The following is a 26,591-nucleotide window of genomic DNA, read 5'->3' as shown; positions in this document are numbered from 1 at the left end:
CCGTTAAATCTGTTTATTATTATTATTATTATTATTATTTAGCGCTTGTATCTTCTTGTTTTGCGCTTTTTGTAGAGCTCTCGTTTGGCTTGCTCTATCCGCTGGCGATAAGTATGAAGTGCATGTATTTTTCGTTTTCTTGACACAATGCCAAAACGATTGAAGGCCACTGTGTGTGCCCTCTTCACTGTAGTGTACAGGTCACTACTATACATGTAATTTTCTGATTTGCTCCACTCCAGTAAATCTGTCAACATAGACTGAAGTTGTGCATTGACATTTGTTGGCACAAACAGATTTTCGCTTCCAGCAGTGGGACACGTAGTGGGACATGTAGAATGTGAATTGTTGGTGGTTTGCAGACAGTCAGCAACATGTAAGCACACACACTTTTGACCGTAACTGTTGACAGCACAGGTACAAAAGGCAGGGTCACCAGTAAATACAAATGTGGCACTTACATCAGTGGGGTGAACAGGGATGAAATCACCATCAACGTGGTACTGTTTTTTGGCAACAATATCTCTAGCCATGTCAGCACATAGCTGTGCAATATCAATACATTTCTGTGCTTCAGTGTATGCTGATACAATATGTGTGCACACATTTCCCTTATCATACAATCCACAGTCACACTGCATCTTGACTAGATCCACAGTGTTCAAAGTTGAATCTGAGTTGGGGCCTGCCCCTGTTTGCACAGAGCACTTTCCTTGCTCATTTATCAGGATCTGCTGTCCCACTGTGTTCTTGGCTGCTGTAGATGTTGATGCTGACGAGGAGACCGTCAGTCTTCCTGCATCTGCCAAGTCGTCCAGGTAGCTACATTAACAACAGAGCATTTAGTCTGAGGATAACAGCCATTATTGTGTATAAAATTAAATATAGTATTGACATTTTTAATCACAGAAATTGATAATTTTTAATTAATTAAATTCTCATTTAATTCCATTCATGCAGGACATGTAACAGGACAGTATTGTAAGCATAGAATTAGTCGTTTCAAGTATCTGAAAGATAACATTACCAAATTTACTTAATACTTAGGCCCAATCCCATTTCTACCCCTTCCCTTTCCCCTACCCCTTGTTTTTTAGCGTTCACGTGAAGGGGTGTCTCGATTCTCTTTTGGCTGGAGTGGTAGGGGTAAGGGGAAGGGCCAGTTAGCCCTTCAAACGAAGATTTTTCAGGACCACACTTCGAACAAAGGGGCATGAGGAGTTTCCCTCCACCAACTACCGTGCTGCTAGAATGTGTGTATGTTGCCACTCGGGATCGATCACTTGTGTGTCGCCTGGCTGCCAGTTTCTCTGTAGCTTGCTAAACACACTATTTGAGTGATTTGAATACATTAATAATAGTTTAAAAAATATATATCTGGTCATCCTTCATAACGCAGTCGATATTTACATCACGCATCGTCTGTAAACTCTTGCATTACTGTAACGTACTGCTCTGAGTCAGAAGGTTGAGGATCCAAACGCAGCTTTATTGAGAGGGTAATCCACAATCGTAGTCAAAAACAAGCAAAAGGTCATACACAGGCAAGCAGTCCACACAGGCAAACAAGGCAGGAGAGACAGGCAAAAGGGTAATCCGGGAGACAGGCAAGAAATCCAAAAACCAGAGACATGAAACCAGGGAAACGCTCAGAAATGCAGCATATACAACAAACAAGACTTGGCAATGATTGACAGAATGAACAGGCTTATAAAGGGTGAGCTAACTAGATAATGGGGTGCAGGTGGATGTAATCAATGGGTGTTGAATGGGAGTCCGGGCAAAGGATTATGGGAGATGTAGTCCTTGATGGAGTGACAATCTGGAGTGGAGTGCCCTCAGGTGGTTCTCATGGGCACTCACACTGGTGAATTGTGACAGTTACCAAGGCAACGACTGACTTGACGTATAACGTATTATCGCAGCACCACAGTAGATAACGAAACCATATCCGTACCGGCCGGCTCAGATCAGCACGGAATGGAGCGGTTAATAAAAAAAAAAGAAGAGTTTGGCCCGATGGAAAAGCAGTTAGTCTTGTATGTTCTCTGGCTCATACGTTTTTGAACTGAAAACGAGCGCCATTTTATTAAGTCCAAATACAGTGCAAAACTCTGTTGGAAGTGAGTAATTTGTTAAACGTGCTTGCACCTGATTTCTGCTAGATATAGCCTACGCACTTCATTGCTGTTCATACTGGTTAAATGTCACAGGACATTAATAAAAGAAACGGGGTATGATGACGTGTAGTAGTGGTGTCCCATTTCTTAGGGGAATATTTTCACCCCTACGCCTTGGCACACTGTTTCAAGGGCCTTACTCAAATGGCATTACAGAATGAATATCCTAATAGGCGGTGTGACCTAAATTAATGTGATAAACATCACAATAACGTTATACTGGCCTTACCAATAATATTTTTGAATATCACCACATAGCAAGTGAAGAAGTTGATCAACTCTTCTGTTTGCCTCTCCCCTTAGGAAATGGTATTTAAGCGCCAGAAAAAACCTAAAAGGGGAAAACAATAATATACTGTTATGAGTAAATCATAGATTGAGAAAACAATACTCATTCAGTGTTGGGGAGATTGGATTGTGATATTGGAAACTTTGGAAATGATAACTTAATTTGTAAATACAAAAAAAAAACAGTTCTAAATGTGACCAGGAAAATTGTGTTCAGTGGCAGATTAGAAGAGAAATGTGCCGTCTAGGGAACCAAATGTTCCCGATCATGAGTTACTTTTAATATTATACCATTCATTGTAATGTTTGAAAAAACATGATCATACCCACTGAGCAAAGTTATGTCCAAAAGACGTCTTTTCAATGTTTTTGCCCCTAGAGGCGTACGTTGAAAAGACGTCCACTGAGGAGCCAGAATGAAAGTTTTTATGACGTCTGTTTTTGACGTGTTCTGCACGTCCGATATAGACGTTCATGGAACCTAAAGGTTAAAAACTAGTTCAAATGTGCTCATTGTGCTATGGCACCTTTTAATGTAAATAATTTCACTCATCAGCACAGACTTGGGTTCAGTGTGGGATCTAGTGATAATGTGAACAGTTTTTACCTTCCACTGAAGATCACATCAGGTGCACAGAGGTTAAAGAGTCCATGTGTCAGAAAAGACAGATGGCTGTACCCTCACCAGTCAGCACTTACATTGCAGCACAAACTAAAGTGTTCAACACCTGTTATACATGATGTGTAACACATGAATAAATCATTATACAATGCTTTCTGCATCCCCTAATCTAAAGTCTAAACTATCACACATAAACATGTTTCATATCACTTACAGATCTTCCTGTTACAAGTTATGCCTCTAACATGATCTCATGAGCTTATTAGTACGCGAAGTCAGTCTGACACACTTGTGTTTGCATAAACACTAATGGGAGTATGTTCAGCTTCTAAAACAGTTTTACATATAAATACTTTTGGAAAGTACAAATGTTTCCTTTATTCTACTTCTCCCCAGAATGAATTCTCATGTGGACTTTAAGGTTTCCATCTTGACTGAAACTGTCTCCACAGTGAGGGCAGGTGTAAGGGTCATTTCTATGGTGAATGTTCATGTGGACTTTAAAGGTTCCTTTCTGAGTGAAACTCTTTCCACACTGTTGGCAGGTGAAAGGGCTTTCTCCAAAGTGAATTCTCATGTGCCTTTTAAGGTTTCCCTTTTGCCTGAAACTCTTTCCACACTGTTGGCAGGTGAAATGGCTCTCTTCTGTGTGAGTTATCATATGGTTATTAAGGTTTCCTTTTTGCCTGAAACTCTTTGCACACTGTTGGCTTGTGAAAGGGCTCTCTCCAAAGTTAATTCTCATGTGCCTTTTAATGTTTCCCTTTTGCCTGAAACTCTTTCCACACTGTTGGCTTGTGAAAGGGCTCTCTCCAGTGTGAATTCTCATGTGCCTTTTAAGGTTTCCCTTTTGCCTGAAACTCTTTCCACACTGTTGGCAGGTGTAAGGCTTCTCTCCAGTGTGAATTTTCATATGAACTTTAAGGTTTCCTATTTGAGTGAAAGTTAATCCACACTGTTGGCAGTTGTAAGGCTTCTCTCCAGTGTGAATTCTCATGTGGATTTTAAGGGTTCCTTGTTGATTGAAAGTTATTCCACACTGTTGGCAGGGGTAAAGCTTCCTTCTAGTGTGAACTCTCATGTGGACTTCGAGGTTTCCATGCTTTTTGAAACTTAGTCCACACAGATGACAGGTGAAATCACCTATAGTTCCTGTCTTTTGAGCCCTTTTACGTGAGGTTGTTTTTTTAGTCTGTGAGGAACCAAAATATTTTTCATCAGTTATAAAATTATGATGTTTCCTGTCCTGATCTTTCTCTTCTATTTTATTCAGATCTTGACTCTCTTTCAACACCATCAGGTCTAAAGCAAAAAAAAAAAAATACATAAAAGTTAATCCCAGTTTAGTGCCACAAAGCAACAGACATTTAGACACACAAAACATTAAAACTAATAACATGTATACTGGATCATATACGCCAGGGGTGCCAAACTCAGTTCTTGGAGGGATTCCTGGTTGCATTCACAAAAGTCAGAGATTACTTATTAAGCACACAGTATGTGGAAAATATCTACAATAATACCCATGCCTAAAACATCAGGGAAACACTACCTGACAATTTTAGACCAGTTGCATTGACTTCTATCCTGGCAAAATGTATGGGAAGAATTGTAAGTAATCATGTTCTGTCTTCAGTGAGTATTATTTTAAATGCATTGCAGTTTATATATAGACCATACAGGGGGACAGAGTATGCCACAATTACTTTAATTGATTTTATTCTAAAGCATGTTCAGGACTCTTACGTAAGGGAACTTTTTATTGATTTCACCTCAGCGTTTAATAGAATGCAGGTTCACTTGCTTCTATCACGTCTACAATGTGAATATAAATTCTGCTGTGGTATATTATTGGATCAAAGATTTCAAAGATTCAAAGATGTGTGAAACATTTCTGAACGCTGCCATCCGAACCTTGGTGCGCACCAAACAAGATGGGTCTCGGTCCGCTTCCAGACGAATGCTAGTTAAGGCCCGGGTATACTTCGGCCGTCCGCGTTCGTGCACCGCCCGCATGACGTAATTTTCGTCACTCGGAGGGCTCGCGGCCGGCCGCACACCCCGTCCGCGCGCAGCCCAAATTTTCAGACCGCGCGGACGGTCCGCGTGCAACAGCGCATGCGCCAGCAGTACAGAAGAGTCCACTAGGTGGCAATACGCACAGTATTGAGCACAGTGTTCAGCCGTCGAAGAAGACCGTGTGCAAAGTGTGCAAAGACCGGTTTAAAAACAACACACTTGAAAAAAAGAGAGAATTTTTGATTCTTCAGTGTTTCTTCCAAACTATGTTGCAATGGTGGATGCACTACAATTCTTCTCCGATCATGCCCAGCGAATGTCCCGTTGATGACAGGACTCAGTGCTGCCCTCCGATGTCTGGTAGAGCATAGACATTTTTTTACTGCGCATGTGTCGAACGCGATCATCCGCGCGCATCCGTTGTGTGTAGTATACTTTGAAAGACGCGCGGACAGGGCTGCGCGCGTGACGCGTCCGGGCGCGGTAAGTGAAGTATACCCGGGCCTTTACGCATGTACAACCCCAAATCAGAAAAAGTTGGGACAGTAAGGAAAACGCAAAAAAAAAGAAGAAAGAAGTGATTTCTAAATTTACTTTGACTTGTATTTCATTGCAGACAATATGAACACAAAATATTTCATGTTTTGTCTGGTCAACTTCATGTCATTTGTAAATATGCATCCTTTCCTGTCATTCAGACCTGCAACACATTTAAAAAAAAGTTGGGACAGTAAAGCATTTACCACTTTGTAATGTTGTCATTCCTTTTCACAACACTTAAAAGACGTTTAGGGACTGAAGACACCAAGTGATGAAGTGTTTCAGGTGTAATTTTGTCCCATTCTTCCTGCAAACAAATCTTAAGGTGGGCAACAGTACGGGGGCTTCGTTGTCGCATTTTGCGCTTCCACACATTCTCTATTGGAGACAGGTCGGGACTGCAGGCAGGCCAGTCAAGTACCCGTACCCTCTTCCTCCGCAGCCAGGACTTTGTAATGTGTGCAGAATGTGGTTTTGCATTGTCTTGTTGGAATATGCATGGACATCCCTGGAAAAGATGTCTTCTTGAAGGCAGCATATTATGCTCCAAAATCTCTATGTACTTTTCAGCATTAATGGTGCCTTCACAGAAGTGCAAGTTACCTTTGCCAAGGGCACTGACACAACCCCATACCATGACAGACCCTGGCTTTTGGAATTGTAGCTGGTAACAGTCTGGATGATCCTTTTCTTCTTTGGTCCGGAGCACACGGCGTCCATTCCTCCCAAAAAATACCTGAAATACTGATTCATCTGACCACAGTACACGTTTCCACTGTGTGATGGTCCTTCCCAGATGCCTCCGAGCCCAGAGAAGTCGACGGCGCTTCTGGACACTGTTAACATAGGGCTTCCTTTTGGCACAGTACAGTTTTAACTGGCATTTGTGGATGTAACTACGTATTGTGGTACTTGACAAAGGTTTGCCAAAGTAGTCCTGAGCCCATGTGGTGATATCGCTTATAGATGAATGACGATTCTTGATGCAGTGCCGCCTGAGGGATCGGAGATCACGGTTGTTCAGCTTAGGCTTGCGCCCTTGTCCTTTACGCACTGAAATTCCTCCAGATTCCTTGAATCTTTTAATTATGTTATGCACTGTTGAATGTGAAATATCCAAATCTCTTCCTATTTTTCTTTGAGGAACATTGTTTTTAAACATTTCAATAATTTTCTCACGTATTTGTTGGCAAACTGGCGATCCTCTGCCCATCTTTGCTCCTAAAGGATTAGACCTTTCTTGGATGCTGCTTTTGTACCAAATCATAATTACAATCACCTGTTGACATCACCTGTTTCAAATCACATCATTATTTAACCATTTTACCTCATTACTAGCCCTAAATTGCTCCTGTCCCAACTTTTTTTTAAATGTGTTGCAGGTCTGAATGACAGGAAAGGATGCATATTTACAAATGACATGAAGTTGACCAGACAAAACATGAAATATTTTGTGTTCATATTGTATGCAATGAAATACAAGTCAAAGTAAATTTAGAAATCACTTCTTTTTTTCTTTTTTTTACGTTTTCCATACTGTCCCAACTTTTTCTGATTTGGGGTTGTAACTGCCTCTGGCATTAACCTAGAACTCAAAGAACCACAGTTACATGCGTAACTAGTGATGATGATAAAATATTTGTTTGTGATTATTGCTAACAACGCTTGTAGAAATTAATCATTAACATAGTTAATTGAATATAATGGGAATTGAAAGCTTATGAAATGATTTATGCATTAACCTCTTAACAAGCGCCCCATTTTTGTGGAATTTTTTGAAAACGATATACCCAAATGAAAATGTCTGCAGCTCTTAAACCCTATGGTCTATATTCATAAACCTGGTCTTATTTTAAACTAGACACTTGAAATATTGCTACCCAAGAGTCATAATAACTCAAAGTAATATGGGAACAGAGTAATATACATGTAAATATACATGTAAGTGACTCACGTTTTTTGTTTTTTGTTTTCAATTAGGGAAAAAAATATTATAATTTAATGTTAAGAGCCTGAAAATAACTTAAATATAAAACTGAATGTCTAATCATGTCATGATTCAAATATGAGGATGATTCTCTCAGTAATGTAGCTTCTGTGAGCTTTTATGTCAAGAAAAGTCTAGGCGTCATTTCAAAAAGGCCATTTATTTCAGAACATTTGCTATTGTAAAGAGTAGTTTTTCATTCAAATAAATCTGCAATAAACTGCAATATACTACTAATTATAATGGATAAACAGTTACTGAAAAACTAAAGCAACTATTTACAGAGATTACAAAGTGTAAAAAACTAATTTAGCTGATGGGAAGCGTCAGTGACAGACTGCGCGCTCCACTGCAGTTGCGCCATGGAGAACGTGCAGCCAGCGCGCAAACAGTATTCACCAAAGCCTACTTACGCAAACTGCGCAAGATAATGCCTTTTGATTGGTTACTAAGTCCATCAATCAAACCTTTGTTGAAAAGGCATTGGCTGGGCACCGAGTGCCTTTATCCAACGAAAACCATGGGCGCAATGATTGACAGCTCACCAAGCCTGTAAGGCACTTCCTCTATATGATGCATCCCAGAAGAGTCTCTGATTGAAGGAGAGAGACGGGGAAGGTTTAAAATACGTGGGAGAAGCCATTCTAGCAGGGGGAGTTTGCCAGACACGGAATAGAATCGATATTTCATTGAAAATGGACATGATTGATCACGCTAACTCAAAACTCTCTTGCAAACAACGGAGGATTTTTAGTTTTTTCCCTATTTTTTCGTTGTTTTGGATTAAAAAGTGGGATGCATTTTGAAGAATGGACTCTTACACAGAGATGTATGCGGGTGTTTATTGGATTCGTCCGATCTGATCTGAACAACAGGAGATGAAAGATGAGTAACGCTGATATTTTTCTAATGTTTACATGGCCGGTCCTTTAGTGTTTCATTTAACCCTTTCCTCTCTGGTGTATTTATTGCAAAAACAAGTTCAGAACATGAATCTTGAGTGTTTTAGCTTTCAAATGATGCATAGTTTGTGATAGTTGATTGAATATTTTGTATAAAACAAAAGTAAATAAAAGTACACACCCCCCCACTTCCGTCAACCCCCCCGTCCACGAACCGGTGCGGGTTAAGAAGTTAAGAATATAAGGTGTAAGAAAAGTATGTACTTTCTGTTGAAGCGTGTGACCAGAGTGATAGACATAGGCTGTTGGTATGTATGACGGGTCAATGTGTGTCATGGGGCTAAAATTGCCGTGTGACAACTCTCTGTGTCGTAACAAAGGAAGCAGTTTTTGTGTGCAGAGTGAAAATCATGACGGAGTGGAATGTTGCAAACGAAGCACACGACCAGAAATTCATCTGACATTTGATCATTTTGAGTCATTTGATTAATATTATTAATTTTGTGGATAAATGTTGGGTCGAGGGACAGGCGAGCAGTTGCAGACTGCCTGAACATTAAGACTCACATAGTTTTGTGTAATCAGGGACAGTTGTGACCCAGAGCTCTTTATGATTTCTTCATCTGACTTAACTAAATATTAAACAGTTAAACTATATTTTGTTTCTGCTCTCCTCATTCAGCGAACACGTGGACTTGAGGAATTGATGCCAAGTCCAACACTAGCATTTGTTTTCATTCCTTCTGACCACCAGAGGCAGTGTAATCACTACTGCATGACACATACTAACATAGTCATGAGGAATGCCACCCACCTGATGTTAAATTGAGCAGTATACTGTCTAAATTGAGCAGTAGAGTTCACATAACACTTCAAGACATCCAGCAACCAAGCACAATTCGCAGGAAAGTAAGGATTCAGAGCAAGTTCAGACAGCGTGCACCCTTCAGAAAACTGCAGACAAGACTGTGAGATCCAAGAGGAGATCCACCAACTGGAACATATGCAGAAATCACAGCAATGTACACTCGTCCAGTAAACATTGAAAAAAGCTGAAGATGCTCAGCATGTCACGTTACAGAAATCCTGTGTAATGTCTCCCATGGTCAGTGTCCAGTGCCTACAAATACCCCTCCGATTCCATGTTTATTCCTGTGGGAAGCATCTGTCGTGACCAACTCCCGAGAGGGAAGTAAGAGGCAAGAGGGAACAATAGGACACTCCTCCCTTCAGAAACTACCTGTCTCCACCGCCTCGACGCACGTATGCAACGGTGAGAAACTACAATCAGTCGATGCCAATGTCTGGTGGGATCTAGCCACAAACTGTTGTTCCATAACTGGAGTGGTCTGAGGTGGAGTAAACCCAGGGGAATCAACACTGTAGCCGCATTAACATTCCTATTAGTTGTAGGACCACCTCATACTGCAAAGACACACCCGGGTGAAAGCGAGTCAAAAGTTGCAAAATGTTTGTCACACATTCCTTAGACAGGGAGGCAGACATTAGGTGGGAATTCAGGGTCATTCCTATGAACGTAGTGGTCTGTGTTGGAATCGGACAGCTCTTTTTTCATGTTCATGGAAAAGCACAACTTCTGCACGTCTCAAAAGCAGTTTGGAGTCTTGCGCAGCCTGCCGTCTCGTGGGGGCACAAGGAAGCCAGTTGGTAGCACTTTGAACTGGTAGGATTGATTCAGGAAACTGTTGTTCATCACAGAAAGTTTCTGTGTTTCAATCGTGACGTGAAAGTATGCATCTTTCAGGTCGACAGGTTGGAAACCAACGTCCTTCTTGGGAGCAAGAAGATACATTGAATAGAACCAGTCTCCCTGAATGAGGGTATGAACTCTGTCTATGGATCCCTTCTGTAACAGTGAACACATTTCCTGACAGAGAACCACTGCGTGAACTTACGACCATAGGAACAATTCTTGAAAACCTGGGAGGCCGGCATTGAAACTGTAGAGTATATCCCCTGCTCAGAGTCGTCAAAACCCAGGGGTCTGATGTGTTGGTCCTCCAGTACTCCAGCTCTATAGTTCTATAGTAAAACGATTGCACAACGGCCTGAGTATCTCAGGCTTTATGTGTGCGCTTTTTAGTGGTTGCGCTGGGACGCTGATGGGGTCCCCCTCGGCAACTGTCGATGAGGTGGCCGGAAAACTGTAGCATCCTCAGTAACATGAGGTCTTTGAGGGGGCTGTGACTGAGCTGTAACATGCCACGGAAACGTTGCTCTGATGTGGCATAGTGATGCCGTGCCTGAACTAGACATCCTAAAAGGTAGGGTTTCGCTGCATCTGCGTCAGCTGACGAGTGGCTTCAGACTGCCAGGTAACCAGTGAAAACCGAGGGGCAGAGAGTATAACATAACTTTGAGGGGAAAAAACACTCAGAACAGCTAAATGGATGATCAAGTCAACGAGAGACTGTTAACTTATAAACGCTGAAAACACCAGCAACCAGATTGCACCGAGAGGCAAAGAGTGTTAATTACGTGTGCAATATAAACCCTAACTCTAATAATAAAGAATCTGTCCTACATTCATTAGTCTCACTGTGTTGTGCTTGAAAACTGCCTCATTCATCACAAAAAATAAAATAAAAAGTATAATGTATAAGTATCTGCATCGCCAAGTACCAGAAAAAAAATCTGTACTCATACTCGGTCCTTAAAAAAATGGTGTCGGTACATCCCTAATATATATAAGCTGCAAATTACTATATAAAAGTAAATTACTATAAATTCCCTTGTTTTAGGTGTAACATAAAGCTCACATTATAAATCTTAGTAATACGCATGTAACTCTCTGTCATTTATTTATTTATTTGCCAAACAATGGCAATTTTCTTCAAATCTGCAGTTCTGGGTATGCGGACCCACAGCAGCTTTGGTGCCTCCGCTCTGTTGTTATGTATCGTCATCACTGTCCTGCGTTCTCATTGGTTCGCTGGCATATGAGGGATTTAATGAGCGGGGTAAGCTGTGAGCGAATGGGCTCGCCCAAGAGGAAAAATTTGCTGTTACTGCCAGATACAGCAAATACTGTAAACAGGGGCGTAGCTAAGGGGGGGAAAGTTAGGACGATTCTAAGGGCCCACACACTTTTGGGGCCCCCAGTGATCGGTTTTATTAGTAGTAACAGTACTAGTAGTAATGTATTATAAATGTATAATCTACCAAAGAGTTAAGGCCTTTGCACACTGAGTCCGAAATTATCGCATGCATTTTTTCGTATTCGTGATCCGAAAAATTCGTCACGCACAGAGACCTTGCACACTGAGTCTGATGTGTATTAATGAATGCGTTACGGAAAAAAACGCAAAACAACACAAAATGCCGTCTTCAAGTAGTGAGGATGATTTTTTTTGTCCTCTCTCTTAAAAAAAATGAGGAAATATTGGGTCCATCCACTTCTGCAATTGCGTAGAGAGGAAGGAGAGTTCCAGCTCATCAAGGAGCGTTGCGGGATTATCCAGGCCGATTCAAAGTTTACTTTAGAATGTCAGTGACTCAGTTTGGTGCTTTGCTAGCGATACTGGAGCCACATATTAAAAAGAAGACCACAAATTTCCGTGAATCAATTTATCCTGAACAGAGACTGACAGCCTATGTCTAAAGGGAACGCACGCACGCACGCACGCATTTTCCAAAGCTGCAACCTACCTGGAGTCTCCAGAAGTGCAAGGTGTCAGGATCTCAGAGACTTCAGTTATGTAAAGAATCCTAAAAAATGACCCCCACTAGATAAGAATCATAAGCTGAAGTGTTGTAAAATACATGAAGCCTGCTTTTTTATAGGCTTTATAGGTTTTATAGGTTGAGAATGACTCTTGAAGGACCAGCACCACATCCTCTAGTACCACTGTTTGAAGAATTCATCTTCCAGAATCTGGCAGTACGTTTTGGGAGTTAATTTTAGTCCATCCTGAAGTCCGTTTTGCAGAGATGGACTAAAAATGAACTCCCAAAACGTACTGCCAGATTCTGGAAGATGAATGCTTCAAACAGTGGTACTAGAGGATGTGGTGCTGGTCCTTCAAGAGTCACTCTCAACCTATCTGTCCATAAAGCCTATAAAAAACCTTCTTCGTGTATTTTACAACACTTCAGCTTGTGATTCTTATCTAGTGGGGGTCATTTTTTAGGATTCTTTACCTAACTGAAGTCTCTGAGATCCTGACACCATACTTTTTGACTTTTCAAGTCTGAGTTAAATCTCTTTTTTGGCTCAATTTATCTGTAAAAGAAAACATGCCTAATAATTCTGCACACCTGAATATAAGGTGATTTTCATTTCCAGCCTTCATGAACAATTATATATCACTTATACATTATTAAATACTAAATCAATAGTAGTTATTAGGATTACTGTGGTTTGGAATTGGTGAAATGTGCCTGGAAAAAAAATATGATCAGAAAATCAATGTGCCTAATAATTCTGCACTCCCTGTATTGTTTTGAACTGCTTGTTATTTACAATGGTTAGGCTTCTATTAGTTGTTTTCATTGTTTATTGTTTTGTTTTTGCGGGTGCATTGAATTTTTTTAAATCAGACCAAAAATCCTAATAATCAAACTAAATCATAATAATTATTAATTTTAATAATAATAATAATAATATAATATATAACACAACAACAACAAACATTCAAAAATATATTGTCCCTGTTTTTTAATTAAAGAGCACCTATCATGGAATTTTGAAGTGAACAAAAAAGTGAACAAAAACATCCTGCAAAGTTTGAAATATGACAGTGCACCCTATATATAGTTATTTTCTTTCAAAAGTAAGAGTCGACTCTGAGTCATTTTTAAGAATCGTTAGAAGACCGAAGCTTTTTCTCTGACTAGATGACGTCAACTTGTCTAGTTATTTGAGAGAAGCAATCGAACTTCAGGGAGAACAACTAGAACTTCAGGGAGAACAACTAGTCTGTGAGTACTGTTTACATTTTCTTAAGTGATCTGTAGTTCAGCTGTTAGTCAAAACGTTGTCTGTGTGCTGTAGTTGGTTGTCTGTTTGTTGAAAGTTTGTTAGTCACGTGACCTCACGCGAGCCGAACGCGTTTCACTGGGCGTGGCCGCTAGCCAGCGTGGTATAAGAGCTTTGTTGTTTACAATTGGAGGAAAGGCCAATTTATACTTCTGCGTCGAGAGCACGCAGAGGGTACGGCGCACCCTACGCATAGACGCGTTGGTTACGCCGTACCCTACGCCGTACCCTGACGCGCACCTCTCCAAAAATGTAACAACGCGTCAATTCTACGCGGAACGCAAGCGCTGTGATTGGTCTGCCAGAACCCTTCCCTCAGGTCAATAAATAAATAAAAAATCTGCGATAGGAGTGTGTGTGTGTGTGTGTGTGTCCAGAAATTGGATGATAGTTCCTTACGTCTGCTATAACACAATATTTTGCAGTCCAGCGATTCTTTATGGTAGTAAATAAATACATAGATCCGCTGAGCATAGTTTATTTATTTTCTCATTAAAACCAAAGATGTTAATCAGTGATTGTATATCAAGAACAGGGACACATTAGGGTATATTTCGTGAATGAAGTCTCCGCAACAGCAATCGATTGCTCGAGCCACCGCTGCTGAAAACAGCGGCCACGAGCTCCGCATGATTTCACAAACACATTCCAGCACCAGATCGCCTTATTTAACTTTACTAATCAACTAGAGATGCTTAATTTGTATTAGATACAACAACTCAAGCTGCAAGAAAATCCGCTCTCTCACTGCTGCTGATATTCCGACATGAATGTACAGATGCTACACAACAAGCAGCTTCTTCTTCGGCTGTTCTCTTGATTACACCAACATGCCCGAGGACACTGCCTTCTAGTGTCTGCATGTGTAATTGCACATTGACGCAGACAACAGCGCAGAAGTATAAATGCTCACGACGGCGTCGGCTACGCGCGTAGCCTACGGCGTACACTCGACGCAGAAGTATAAATTGGCCTTTAGAGAGAAGCAATCGAACTTCAGGGAGAACAACTAGTCTGTGAGTACTGTTTACATTTTCTTAAGTGATCTGTAGTTCAGCTGTTAGTCAGAACGTTGTCTGTGTGCTGTAGTTGGTTGTCTGTTTGTTGAAAGTTTGTTAGTCACGTGACCTCACGCGAGCCGAACGCGTTTCACTGGGAGTAGCCATCTGTATTCAATAAGGACAGTTAACGTGAGTATAAGTGAGCGGTTCTCCGCGGCAGCCCTCGTGTGAAGCCCTCATCGTGTGAAGACCGAGGAGTGTAAAGACCATCGACTCTACTCTGCGCGACTCCACTCGAGCAAGGACACGACAAGGCACTTGAGGATAGCTTTCCTTCTACTTTGTCCACTTTTGTGTTTTGCTTGTTTTTATCTGTTTGGTTCTCTGACCCGTATTCACGATGTGCTTCCAAATCGCTACTATTACCTCAAACACCCGCAAGTCACGCTCAGCACTTTCTAGACGCCGTAATCCTAATAATCTGCGAAGTGTACCTATTTCCTCTACTACATTAATGTCCATTCCAATTGGTCTGTGGAATTGCCAGTCTGCTGTAAACAAAGCAGACTTCATTTCATCTTTTTCCACTCATTCACATCTCAGTCTCATGGCTCTAACTGAAACCTGGATCAAACCAGAAGACACTGCCACTCCTGCAGCTCTCTCAAATAATTTCACTTTTTCACACACCCCTCGCCCGATTGGGAGGGGTGGAGGTACTGGTTTGCTCATCTCAAATGATTGGAAATTTGAGCCCATTCCTTCTCTATCTGGCAACCGCTCATTTGAATCACACTCAATCACTATTACTCATCCTGCTAAAATCCATGTTGTAGTTATTTATCGCCCTCCAGGTCAACTGGGTAACTTCTTAGAGGAATTGGATATTTTCCTCTCTCACTTCCCTGAGGATGGCACTCCTCTGGTACTGCTTGGTGACTTCAACATCCACCTTGATAAACCCCAGGCTGCAGACTTCACCACTCTTCTGACCTCATTTGACCTAATGCGAGTATCTACTACAGCTACTCACAAATCAGGTAACCATCTGGACCTTATCTACACGCGCTATTGCTCCACAAACAACACTTTAGTTACTCCACTGCACACCTCAGATCACTTTCTCATCACTCTTAACCTCATACTGACTCCTGACACAACACACACTCCTCCGCAGATCACCTTTCGGCGTAATCTACGCTCGCTCTCCCCCTCCCGTCTATCCACTATGGTTTCATCCTCACTCCCTCCACCTGCTCAGTTCTCAGCACTAGACACTAACAGTGCTACTGACACTCTTTGCTCCACTCTAACATCTTGCTTAGACAACCTCTGTCCCCTTTCATCCAGGCCAGCCCGCACCACCCCCTCTGCCCCCTGGCTGTCTGATGTTCTCCGCGAACATCGCTCTGGACTCCGGGCGGCAGAGAGGAAGTGGCGCAAAACTAAAAACGCTACTGACCTAACCCTGTATCAGTCTCTTCTCGCTTCTTTCTCTACTAATGTCTCCACTGCTAAAACTACATACTACCACAACAAAATCAACAACTGCTCTGACTCTAGTGCACTTTACAAAACATTCTCTTCGCTCCTTTTTCCTCCTCCTCCCCCTCCTTCATCAACTCTTACAGCTGATGACTTTGCATAATTTTTCACAAACAAAACCTCCTCCATCAGCAGTCAATTCTCCACACCACAAACTGACACACACATCTCAACAACCATCACACACACGCTTCCCTCCTTCTCTCTGCTCTCCGAAGCAGATGTCTCCAAACTCATCCTATCCAATCATCCCACTACCTGTCCGCTTGATCCTATCCCCACCCACCTCCCCATCAGGCCATTTCTTCTTCTGTTACTCCTGCACTCACTCACATTGTCAACACCTCTCTTCACACCGGGACCTTCCCCACAGCATTTAAGCAGGCTCGGGTAACCCCACTGCTTAAGAAACCCTCTCTAAACCCAGCACTTTTAGAAAACTACAGACCGGTATCCCTTCTTCCTTTCATTGCAAAGACACTTGAGCGAGTGGTGTTTAACCAGCTGTCTACGTTTCTTGAACAGAACAACCTCCTGGACATCAATCCGGCTTCAAAAGCGGGCACTCAACTGAGACTGCTCTGCTCTCGGTTACGGAGGCACTCAGACAGGCAAGAGCAGCTTCCAAATCCACAGTACTTATGTTACTGGATTTGTCTGCTGCTTTTGACACAGTTAACCACCAGATCCTCCTGTCAACTCTCATAAAGTCGGGCATCTCAGGAACCGCTCTCCAGTGGTTCAAGTCTTACCTCTCAGGTAGGTCCTTCAGGGTGTCATGGAGAGGTGAAGTGTCTAAGTCACATCATCTAGCAACTGGAGTTCCCCAGGGCTCAGTGCTTGGACCACTTCTCTTCTCCATCTACATGTCATCACTGGGATCGGTCATTCAGAAACATGGCTTTTCCTATCACTGCTATGCCGACGACACTCAACTATACTTCTCATTTCAACCAGATGATCCATCAGTTGGTGTTCGTATCGCTGCCTGCCTAACAGACATTTCTGCCTGGATGAAGGAACATCACCTTCAACTTAACCTGATAAGCTTCATGAGCGCGTGCACGGGTTGAAGCGCTATTTTTAGCACGAGTGTAATGTTTGTTAATAGATTTAACGTAAAAAAACATCATTAATCTTGACAAACTATATATCATTCTAAAGGTCTAAACCTCAAGCATCGAGGACAGACCACTGTTTTTCATTGAAAAGCTTATAACGGCTGTATTTTTGCATCAATGTAAGCAATACACATCAACGATTTTATAAATAAAAACAGAGTACATACCTTTAGTGTCCTAATTACGAGCCACACACGCATCCATTGCAAACAATTCCAGAACGAATGGAAAGGTGAGGGTCCACTGAATAACATCCCATAGAGCATTTTAATCCAACGAAACAATAACGGTGTAATATTGATGGTTAATCCTTTGTTTACATTGCATTTCTGCGGAGCGAAGTATCATACTAGACTGTTATGCAATAAAATAATGCACCAAAAACAGTCTCCCGGTAGAATAAAGTGGCATGGGTTTAAAGCTTAGAATGTTACGAACAAAATCCAACTAACCCCACTCAAAAACATGCAAAGATAGCCGCGATATAGTCAAAAATATCCAACCATAGCGATCGTTTTATCTGATGTCATGACGTGCTCATCCAATGATAATGTCTGTTTATCTGGAGCCAATAAAAGCATTGAATCGTCATGACTGACAGAAAATGTAGCCAATGAGCACACGATTCCAACGAGACCTTGCATGTGTATGTTTGTCACATGGGCGTGAATATTTATTAATCTGAATGTGCCAATGTGGCGCTATCTCCGACGAGATGCTGCGAGCCTGACACCCCCCATCTGACAGCTAAAAGCTAACGCGCTAGTAAACAAACAGAGGTCTCTTTGTAGTAACTGTTTGCTAATCTTACTAACTGGACGGAATGTATTATCCAATGGATCGTCAAAAGAAGTTTTTATTGTGCTGAAGATGCTTTATTTGAGCTCACTCGAAGCAGCGATGTGAAAAAGGAGAGTGAACACAGCGGTGACGGTGCTTGTTGACAGAGAAGTTGATCCAATAACACACCGGTGAGTTGCTATGTGTAGTTGTTTATGTATATTGAGAATGTGTGTGAGAATGTATGTATTTTATTGTTTCTGTGTGCTAGAAAAAATGCAATATACCAGTATGCATTATACATATGCTGATATTTTGCATTTTTCCTAGCACACATGGGGAAAAAGTATATAATTTTTCCCCATGTGTGTGTAAATAAAACATATATATATATATATATATATAACACATGTAATTGTTTATATATATATATATATATATATATATATATATATATATATATATATATATATATATATATATATATATATATATATTGAGACTGTATTTATTTTATGTTTTTCCTGTGTGCTAGAAAAATTACAATATACCAGTATGCATTATACATATGCTGATATTTTGCATTTTTCCTAGCACACATGGGGAAAAAGTATATATAATTTTTCCCCATGTGTGTGTAAATAAAACATATATATATATATAACACATGTAATTGTTTATATATATATATATATATATATATATATATATATATTGAGACTGTATTTATTTTATGTTTTTCCTGTGTGCTAGAAAAATTACAATATACCAGTATAGATTATACATATACTGATATTTAGCATTTTTTCTAGCACACACAGAAAAAAAATATATATATATATATAATATATAAAATGCATTTTTTTCCCCTGTGCTACAAAAACAAATTGACGAAAAAAGAAAAGTTCTGGACGGCCGACCATCTGTGTGATTGTTGAATGCTCACTGTTTCACCGGCCATTATATTGATTGTAGGACTGTGTGCGAATGTATGGGCCGCCGTCAATATGAATGCTCACTGTATAGCCGGCCGTTAGATTGATGCTTGGGCTGTGTGAGAATGTATGGGCCGCCGTCAATATGAATGCTGTCTAACCGACTGCCCATCAGTTTCATTGTTCATGGGATGGCCTGTAATTAGAGTGAATGATGACAGTGTGATTGTTGATTGAATGGGCAAACTATACAGAAATAGGACATGCAGTGCTAATTCTCATTCCTTTCCTTGCCATTCTACAGGCATCAGGTTGAGTCTTCAGATGAGCTATGGCAGCCAAGCACCAGCCAACCAGCAGAAAAGAGAAGAACGCTTTCAGATTCTTCAAGATCTGCACTTGCTGTTGTAGACCTGAATCCGCCAGTAAAAGGCCAGTAAATGTTTTTTTTTTTTACATTTGCAAATTGTGTGTGTTTTTATAGCTATATATTTATATTATATTGTTATTTATATTACTAGTTATATTTATAGTTATTATACTTATATTACTTGTTGTATTTTCAGTTGCAAAGAAGTTTAGCTCTTTTTTATTAATATTTCATTTTTATTATATTTTTATAAGTTCTGTTGTACAAATAAATCACTAATACAAAGTCTTATGGTTCTGCCTATTATTTTATAGTTGAAAAAGCATTCAAGCATCATATATGATGGCTAAAACAGCTTGCAGTACACTTCATAACATTAGGTTATCAAGTCTCCTGTAGGTTTCTTGGCACCTGGACATATTCTTAGAAAAAAGCATGCAGGAACCCCATTTTTCATGATATCTTCGTCAAATTTTAAATATAAACTGATGAGACTTTTGCCTTTCAATTCATTAACTAACTGGATTCCTCCAGGCTTATTTTCATATATTTTTACATCAAATAATAAAGTGTTCATTGTAGCACAAATCATCTTCAAGACACTTCAACTTCTATAACTGTTTGTCTTTCTAAGTTTTTTTCTACTTTAATGTTTGGGTAATAAACTGTAAAGTGTCTTCTTTTTAAAGATGTCTAAATTGTGCATGTAGTGCAAATTGTTTAGCAACTGCAATTGTTTTAGTTGGGAGATGTCATTTCTGGGGATGTGCCTCAAGCAGGCGGAGGGAGAAATGGAACAGACATAGTCTTGGAAAAAAGCTTGCAGGAACCACATTTTTCATTATATCTTCCTCAAACTTGAAATATAAACTGATAAGTCGTGTGGCTTTCAATCCATAACTGAACTGGATTCCTCCAGGTCTATTTTCATATATTTTTACATGAAATAATACAACATTCTGTGTAGTGCAAATAATTTTTGAGGCATTTCAACTATTATAATTTTTTATCTGTTTGAGAATTATCAACTCTGATTGCTTTTTAGTAGAGTCCCAAGTGTCTTCTTTCCAAAGATACCTTAATTGTGCCTGTAGCACACTGTTCTCAGGAGCTATAATTGTTTTAATTCAGGTAGGTCGTTTTCAGCTGTGAGCCCCAAAGTGGGGTTGCAGTTTAACAGGTTAACCTTGCAAAGACAGAACTTCTTGTTGTCTCTGCCAACCCAGCACTTCACCACAATCTCTCCATTCAGCTAGGTTCATCAACCATAACTCCGTCCAGGACAGCCAGGAACCTTGGAGTTGTGATTGATGATCAGCTAAAATTCACTGACCACATTACTGTAACAACCCGATCCTGTAGATTTGCATTATACAACATTAGGAAGATTAGACCCTTCCTATCAGAGCATGCCACACAACTACTGGTCCAAGCTCTTGTTCTCTCCAGACTGGACTACTGTGATGCTCTTCTAGCGGGCCTTTCGGCATGCACTATCAAACCCTTACAACTGATCCAGAATGCAGCGGCGAGGTTGGTCTTTAATGAGCCGAAGAGAGCTCACGTCACGCCTCTCTTCATCAGTCTGCACTGGCTACCAATAGCCGCTCGCATCAAATTCAAGGCACTGGTGCTCGCCTACAAAGCAACCACTGGCTCTGCACCAATATACCTAAACTCGCTCGTTCAGACTTACACACCCTCCAGGAACTTACGTTCTGCTAGTGAACGACGCCTTGTGGTGCCATACCAGAGAGGCATGAAATCGCTCTCACTGAGCTTTTCCTGGGCTGTTCCCACCTGGTGGAATGACCTGCCTATCTCAATTCGTGCGGCCGAGTCTGTAACCATTTTCAAAAAACACCTAAAGACACATCTCTTCCAGCAGCACCTGACCAATCAAGAATAGCACTTATCATTCTATTCATTTTCTGTCTGTCTAATTTATTTAAAAAATAAAAAAGTCCTGTGTGTTCTGAGCTAGATTAACTGAGACCTGCTACAGCACTTGCATACTGTTGCCCTTGACTGTTCTAGTTGCTTCTTTTGCTCTCATTTGTAAGTCGCTTTGGATAAAAGCGTCGGCTAAATGACTAAATGTAAATGTATTTGAATACGATACGCCCACTTAATGCGCTCCAAGACGCCAGTGAAAACTAGAAAACATCATGGCGACGAGACGCTGTGTTCTGAAGTGCCACTCAAAAGCAAACTTCTTTCATCTGCCCAAGGATGAGCATTTGAAGACTAAGTGGCTTGAAGACAAACCATACATCGTCGCGATTGTGTGTTTATTAGTCTTCAAATGTCTGCATGTTTCGCGATCTCAGGAAGCTTTTATTATGGACTTCTATTATGGCACATGGTATCTTCTTCGTCTGTCTGTACCATACATGGACTACATGTGCACAGAGCGCCCTCCGACTGCCAGTATGAATTGGAAACAACACATAAGAGACTCAATCGCTCATGATTAGGCTATATCTGCGCATTTTGAGGAAGTATTGAATAAAAAATACTCCTCTGTTTAGAAATTTGACACAGACATATGAGAATCTATCAAAATGTCTCCTCATCTGCACACTTTTGAACTAAAAGCCCTGAGGGATGTTGATATGTCGCGAGTCTTCGTGAGGAGAATAGAGGAGTTTTTTTATGAATGAGATCAGCTGAGGCTCATATTACAATCAAACGGTACAGACGCGGTTTTCATATTCATAACTCCTGACACATATTAACAAATTACTGTCACAATAAGACATTGATGGGCGTTCCGTTTCCGAAAATATCTGCACAGACTATACCAATCACAACTGACTGGGTCATCGGACCAATCACCGCAGATTAGCGTCACGTAAAGGCGGGGTTTTGAAAAGTGAATCACTAAAGGAATCATTTGAGAATCGCTGTCAAAACAGGTAAAAATAAATGCATATTATAAGAAAACTAAAGTCTTTTTTGTCATTGCATGCATGCAAAACTGTTGTTGGGGACTTCTAAAACAATATTTGGAACATTTTAAATGCCATGATAGGTGCTCTTTAAAAGATAATGACAAATGAGATTGACCACTCAAATAGGAAATGTCCCCGCTTTCCATTTCAGAAATCTGGTCACCTCAGTATTTAGGGGATTTTTAGTAAAATATTAAAGGGAAAATATTATCCTTAAATATTATAAAATATCCTTCATTTCTGTAGAGCTGGAGATTTTAATAAGGATCAAATGACAGATTTCAGATTTGAGAATGAAACCAACCTGTTTGTTCCTCAGTTTCTTCTCGTTTCACTCTCAATGTTTCTTCAATCTTCAGTTCTTCACTCTCCTCTTTCTCTGTTTGCTCCTCAGTTTCTTCATGTTTCAAACTGAATACATTTTCAATCTTCAGGTCTTCACTCTCCTCTTTAATAAACGCCATCTTTATAACAGTGTGTCATGTGGATCTCAGTCACTTCAGCAGGAGTTTTTCTGTGTGTTTGTCCTGTTGAAGAGGAGAATAATTAACAGAGAGAAAAATAAATCCACACTAAATCATTTCAGTAGTTCATCGCACTAGTAATGGAGTCAGTCAGAGGGATAGGTTTTTTTTTTTCAAGCTGCTAGCCGCCGATAAAAGCTGTTATTTTCACCATTGGCCATCTGCTGATTGTTTAAAACAGCCGATGATCAGGGCCGATGGTGTCCTGTCAATCAAAAGGATGCGGAACAAACGTGTCCGACTGCAATTCATACTGTGTGTGAAGAAAATGTCTCGTGTTGAATTGAGGGCAAGATAACTCGACAATAATGCAGACAGTTAGAAATAGCAACATAAAAGCGTCTCTATTTGACCCTATGAATCACCCGTAGCTCAAGCCAGGGTTGCAGGTCTGTGGTTTTTCCCTACACTAAACATGATCTGTAGCGCCTGTCATCCAATAATCGCACAAATTGCTTTACTTCTAAAAAGAATCAACATCATCTTTCCAATTCTGTCCATTTTATCATGAAATTCAAAGAATAAATGCCGTTTTGTCGCTCCTACATGTGACGTGACAGATCGCTGTAGCGCCTCAGTTCAAGCGGAGCACGAGTCCTCTCTAGCACTTTAAAGGGGTCATGAACTGAGAAATCAACTTTCCCTTGAGCTTTTGATATATAAAAGGTAGGGGTGCACCGAAATTTAAAAAACAGCTGAAAAACGTAAACCGAAAATGAATGTCACCCGCCCCTCCCATCCGTGCGCAAGCGCTTAGGTTTCACTCACGTTCGAGCGGTTATCACGCGTCTGCCTATCAAAGATTAAGCATGTCAGCGGTATGAGAACAAATAGAGACGTATTCAGCTGAACTACCCATTGCCAGAAGCGACAATCCCCTTGACTACTGGCGCGCGAACGAAGGCCGCTTTCCATTGCTTGCGCGGATTGCACGCAGGTATTTATCTGCCCCAAGTCCGATCCATCGATTGGGCGGGCCAAGTAATAAAAAAATAACATTCCAATCAATCGTGGTGGATGAGAGATGAATCATTGTGTTTGTTTGATAAAGACGTTTTGCGAGCCCTGTGGGACGAATCATTTCGGTTGCCGTTTGTCACAGGCTTTCAAAACAATTCCTAGTGTAGCCTACTCACAGGGGAGCTGAAGCTCATTAAATATGCAAAACTGTTATCCAATCCTAGCCGTGGGCGTTTAAATAAATTGGCTGTTTCCTTGGCTGTTTGTAAAAAACCCTTTTTTTTTCAACATGGCGTCATATTTCGTCACGAGAGGGAGTCGTTTGCCGAGCTCTGTGTTGGCTCAGTGTAGAATAGGTTGGTATTCAGGACGAGTCTGTGTATTTTCTGTAGTTTTTCTATTTCAAGTTATCATTGTCATGGTAAAGTATTGTGTCCAGCCTGTCAGGACATCGAGTCCACAGGTTTCCTTAAAAAAAAAGTGGAAACCTGCATGGTGGCGTTTTGTGCAGGTGAAGAGACGGGACTTCACTTCTGCATGTGCTTCGAAACACGAGGTGGTGTGTAGCGTTCACCTCAGACGGCCGGCTACACACTAACTGCGTGGCGTTTCTGTTGCGTGACGTTTTCTATGTCTTTGCACACCAGAAACGTGTCTGACGCGCCGCTGCTGCTGCTAGGTGACGTACAGGAGGGCAATCTCGGGACATAGGCGCCGACAGACCAATCTACATTTGGATTAGGGCTGAACGATATATCGTTATCGTATCTATATCTAGATATGAACTTTCAAGATATTACTATCGATATAGACGATATAGATTTCCCCTCTCCGCGCTCGCCCTGCATACAACTCTGGCAGTCACAACAAACATCAGTTTTACGAGTGCCCTTGAATGCACCGCTAAAGCCAGCGCGCACACACTACAGGGGCGTGGGAACTATATTGTGGCGTTTCCATGGTGACGCGTCATTGCTTGTCACGTGACACACCGCAGCAGCAACAGCGCTGAATGAATGATCTGCTTTTATGTCATTTTTTCCTTTTTTATTCAGAATATTCACAAATGTGTTAGCTATGGCATGAAATATCTGATATTCCAATTGTCAAATACATGCAAGTGGAAGTATATTGTTGTTTAAACACCTTTATAACGAAGGCGTTAGTTGAGCTGTATGCGCGATGGGCGCCGCCGTGTTAGTTTGTGCCACAGACGCAGTTCAGAGAATCGCATCTGTTGGATTTACAACCTCTATGTTTACAACACGTGAATTCATCCACTTCTCCCGAAATACTTAAAAGTAAGTGGCTGGTGAACTGGGAATAGAATAGAGTAAACATTGAAGTTACTTACACAATGTGTATCTGATATGAATAAAACGTGTCGAATTATAATGGAAAGGATTATTATTACCTCTTCCATAGACATCAGTGTGTATTTTACAAACTCTAAATGTATTGTTTTTTTTAGTACTTATGTGAATTTATATGTTTGAAACCTAAAATAACTAGTATGTAGTTGAAAACACTGAAAAGTTGTGCTATATGACAGTTCTGAGCGCGTCTGTCTCTGGCTAAATTCAACATTTGATCATGTGATGCACTTGATCATCCGCTCCAGGGACCAGCCTAGACTGATTACACCTGTGTGATCGTACGTGCGAAAGGCTTAAAAACAATACATTTCCTGACACAATTTTTTGAAATGTAGGCTTAAATCAAACACATTTTAATTCAGATTCTTGTACATGTAGTCATATCCATTGTTTTCCTCACTGCACTCCCTCCCGTTGTGTCACTTCCGGATTTGGCGTTTTTAGATGCGGAGGTAAAATTTTCTACATGTATAGTTCCTACATTATTTTTCTATACATTGACTCACTGGGGCTCTGAATCATTCGCTGTGAATCAATCGGTTCAATTGACTCGAGAGTCGAAAGCTCCGGTTCTCTCATAATTTTTTTTTTTTTTCAATTTTCCAACAAAACATACTATGACATTTCACAACAAACAATAAAGAAACAGAAGTTGGGGAATACGCACAACAGATCTTAAACATTACATTTTGTAATGTATATGCAGGTGTGATAGGCATTACTTTAGCTTTATGAATATGAAACTTCCCAAGAAGAAGAATTAACATTAATGTGTCATCAATTATATCAGATCCAGTATTACAGTCCATGAAGAGGATCATAGACTCTCCTATTTTAATTATTTAGTCAAATGTATCAAAAACCACCACAGATTTCTGCTTCCAGAAGTCTTCTGAATATTTACAATTACAAAATAAACGTATGAGAGTTTCAGATTTGATTTTACTAAAATAACATTGTGGAGAGAAGTCTTCTTTAAACTGGTTAAGAAACTCATTACATGGATAATATACATGTGCATTATTTTAACATTAATCTCCTTTACCGTATTTGGCAGTAAAAACATTACTTACTGACCAACTTTCTCAATTGAAAGTAAAGAGAAATATCGTTTCCATTTCAAAACTGCCTTTGGGCAACAACTGATATCTCGAGTAATGTAATTTCTGATGTAAGCGTTATTACACTTCATATCTTTATATGAAAACATCCAATAACAAGTTTTGGAGTCTGCAGACAAACTGACCTGTAACTAAGATGATCTTTCATAAGAGCCGCTCCTTCTGTTACTCTTGAGTTTATTCTGTTACTTTACTCACACAACGCTGATAAATGTTAGATAAAGCAATGCAGTTACATTTAATAATACATCATTCATTCTGCGTCGCTTTAAACACTTTAAACACTTTAAACACAAACCTTTCTTCAGCTGAATCACAAACAGATGCACGAGCGCGGCGCAGCCTTATGACGTCACACACCAAGACC

General features: G+C 40.5%; 1 protein-coding gene across 2 annotated transcripts; it reads right to left on the bottom strand.

Moving 5' to 3' along the window:
• Nucleotides 1–26,591, bottom strand: LOC307126566 (uncharacterized protein). 2 transcript variants are annotated; one of them, XM_079817165.1, is made up of 5 exons: nucleotides 26,523–26,591; nucleotides 22,548–22,770; nucleotides 3,076–4,392; nucleotides 2,410–2,511; nucleotides 6–822 (listed from the first exon to the last, which is right to left on the bottom strand). In XM_079817165.1, the coding sequence occupies exons 2-3, from the start codon at nucleotides 22,705–22,707 to the stop codon at nucleotides 3,473–3,475; spliced, it is 1,080 nt and encodes a 359-aa protein (XP_079673291.1). In that variant the 5' UTR covers nucleotides 22,708–22,770; nucleotides 26,523–26,591; the 3' UTR covers nucleotides 6–822; nucleotides 2,410–2,511; nucleotides 3,076–3,472. The 2 variants fall into 2 exon arrangements, with proteins under 2 accessions (XP_079673290.1, XP_079673291.1); XM_079817164.1 differs by having other exon boundaries at nucleotides 1–822; nucleotides 2,410–4,392.

This window comes from Gobio gobio (assembly GCF_949357685.1).
Source record: "Gobio gobio genome assembly, chromosome: 5".
Lineage (NCBI taxonomy): Eukaryota > Metazoa > Chordata > Actinopteri > Cypriniformes > Gobionidae > Gobio > Gobio gobio.
This window is presented reverse-complemented; position numbering and strand designations above follow the sequence as displayed.

Coding starts and splice junctions, on each gene's coding strand:
- LOC307126566 (XM_079817164.1), bottom strand. CDS start 22,707: ATGGCGTTTATTAAAGAGGAGAGTGAAGACCTGAAGATTGAAAATGTA. Junction 4,393..22,547: donor AGAAACTGAGGAACAAACAG/GTTGGTTTCATT, acceptor TTTTTGCTTTAG/ACCTGATGGTGTTGAAAGAG.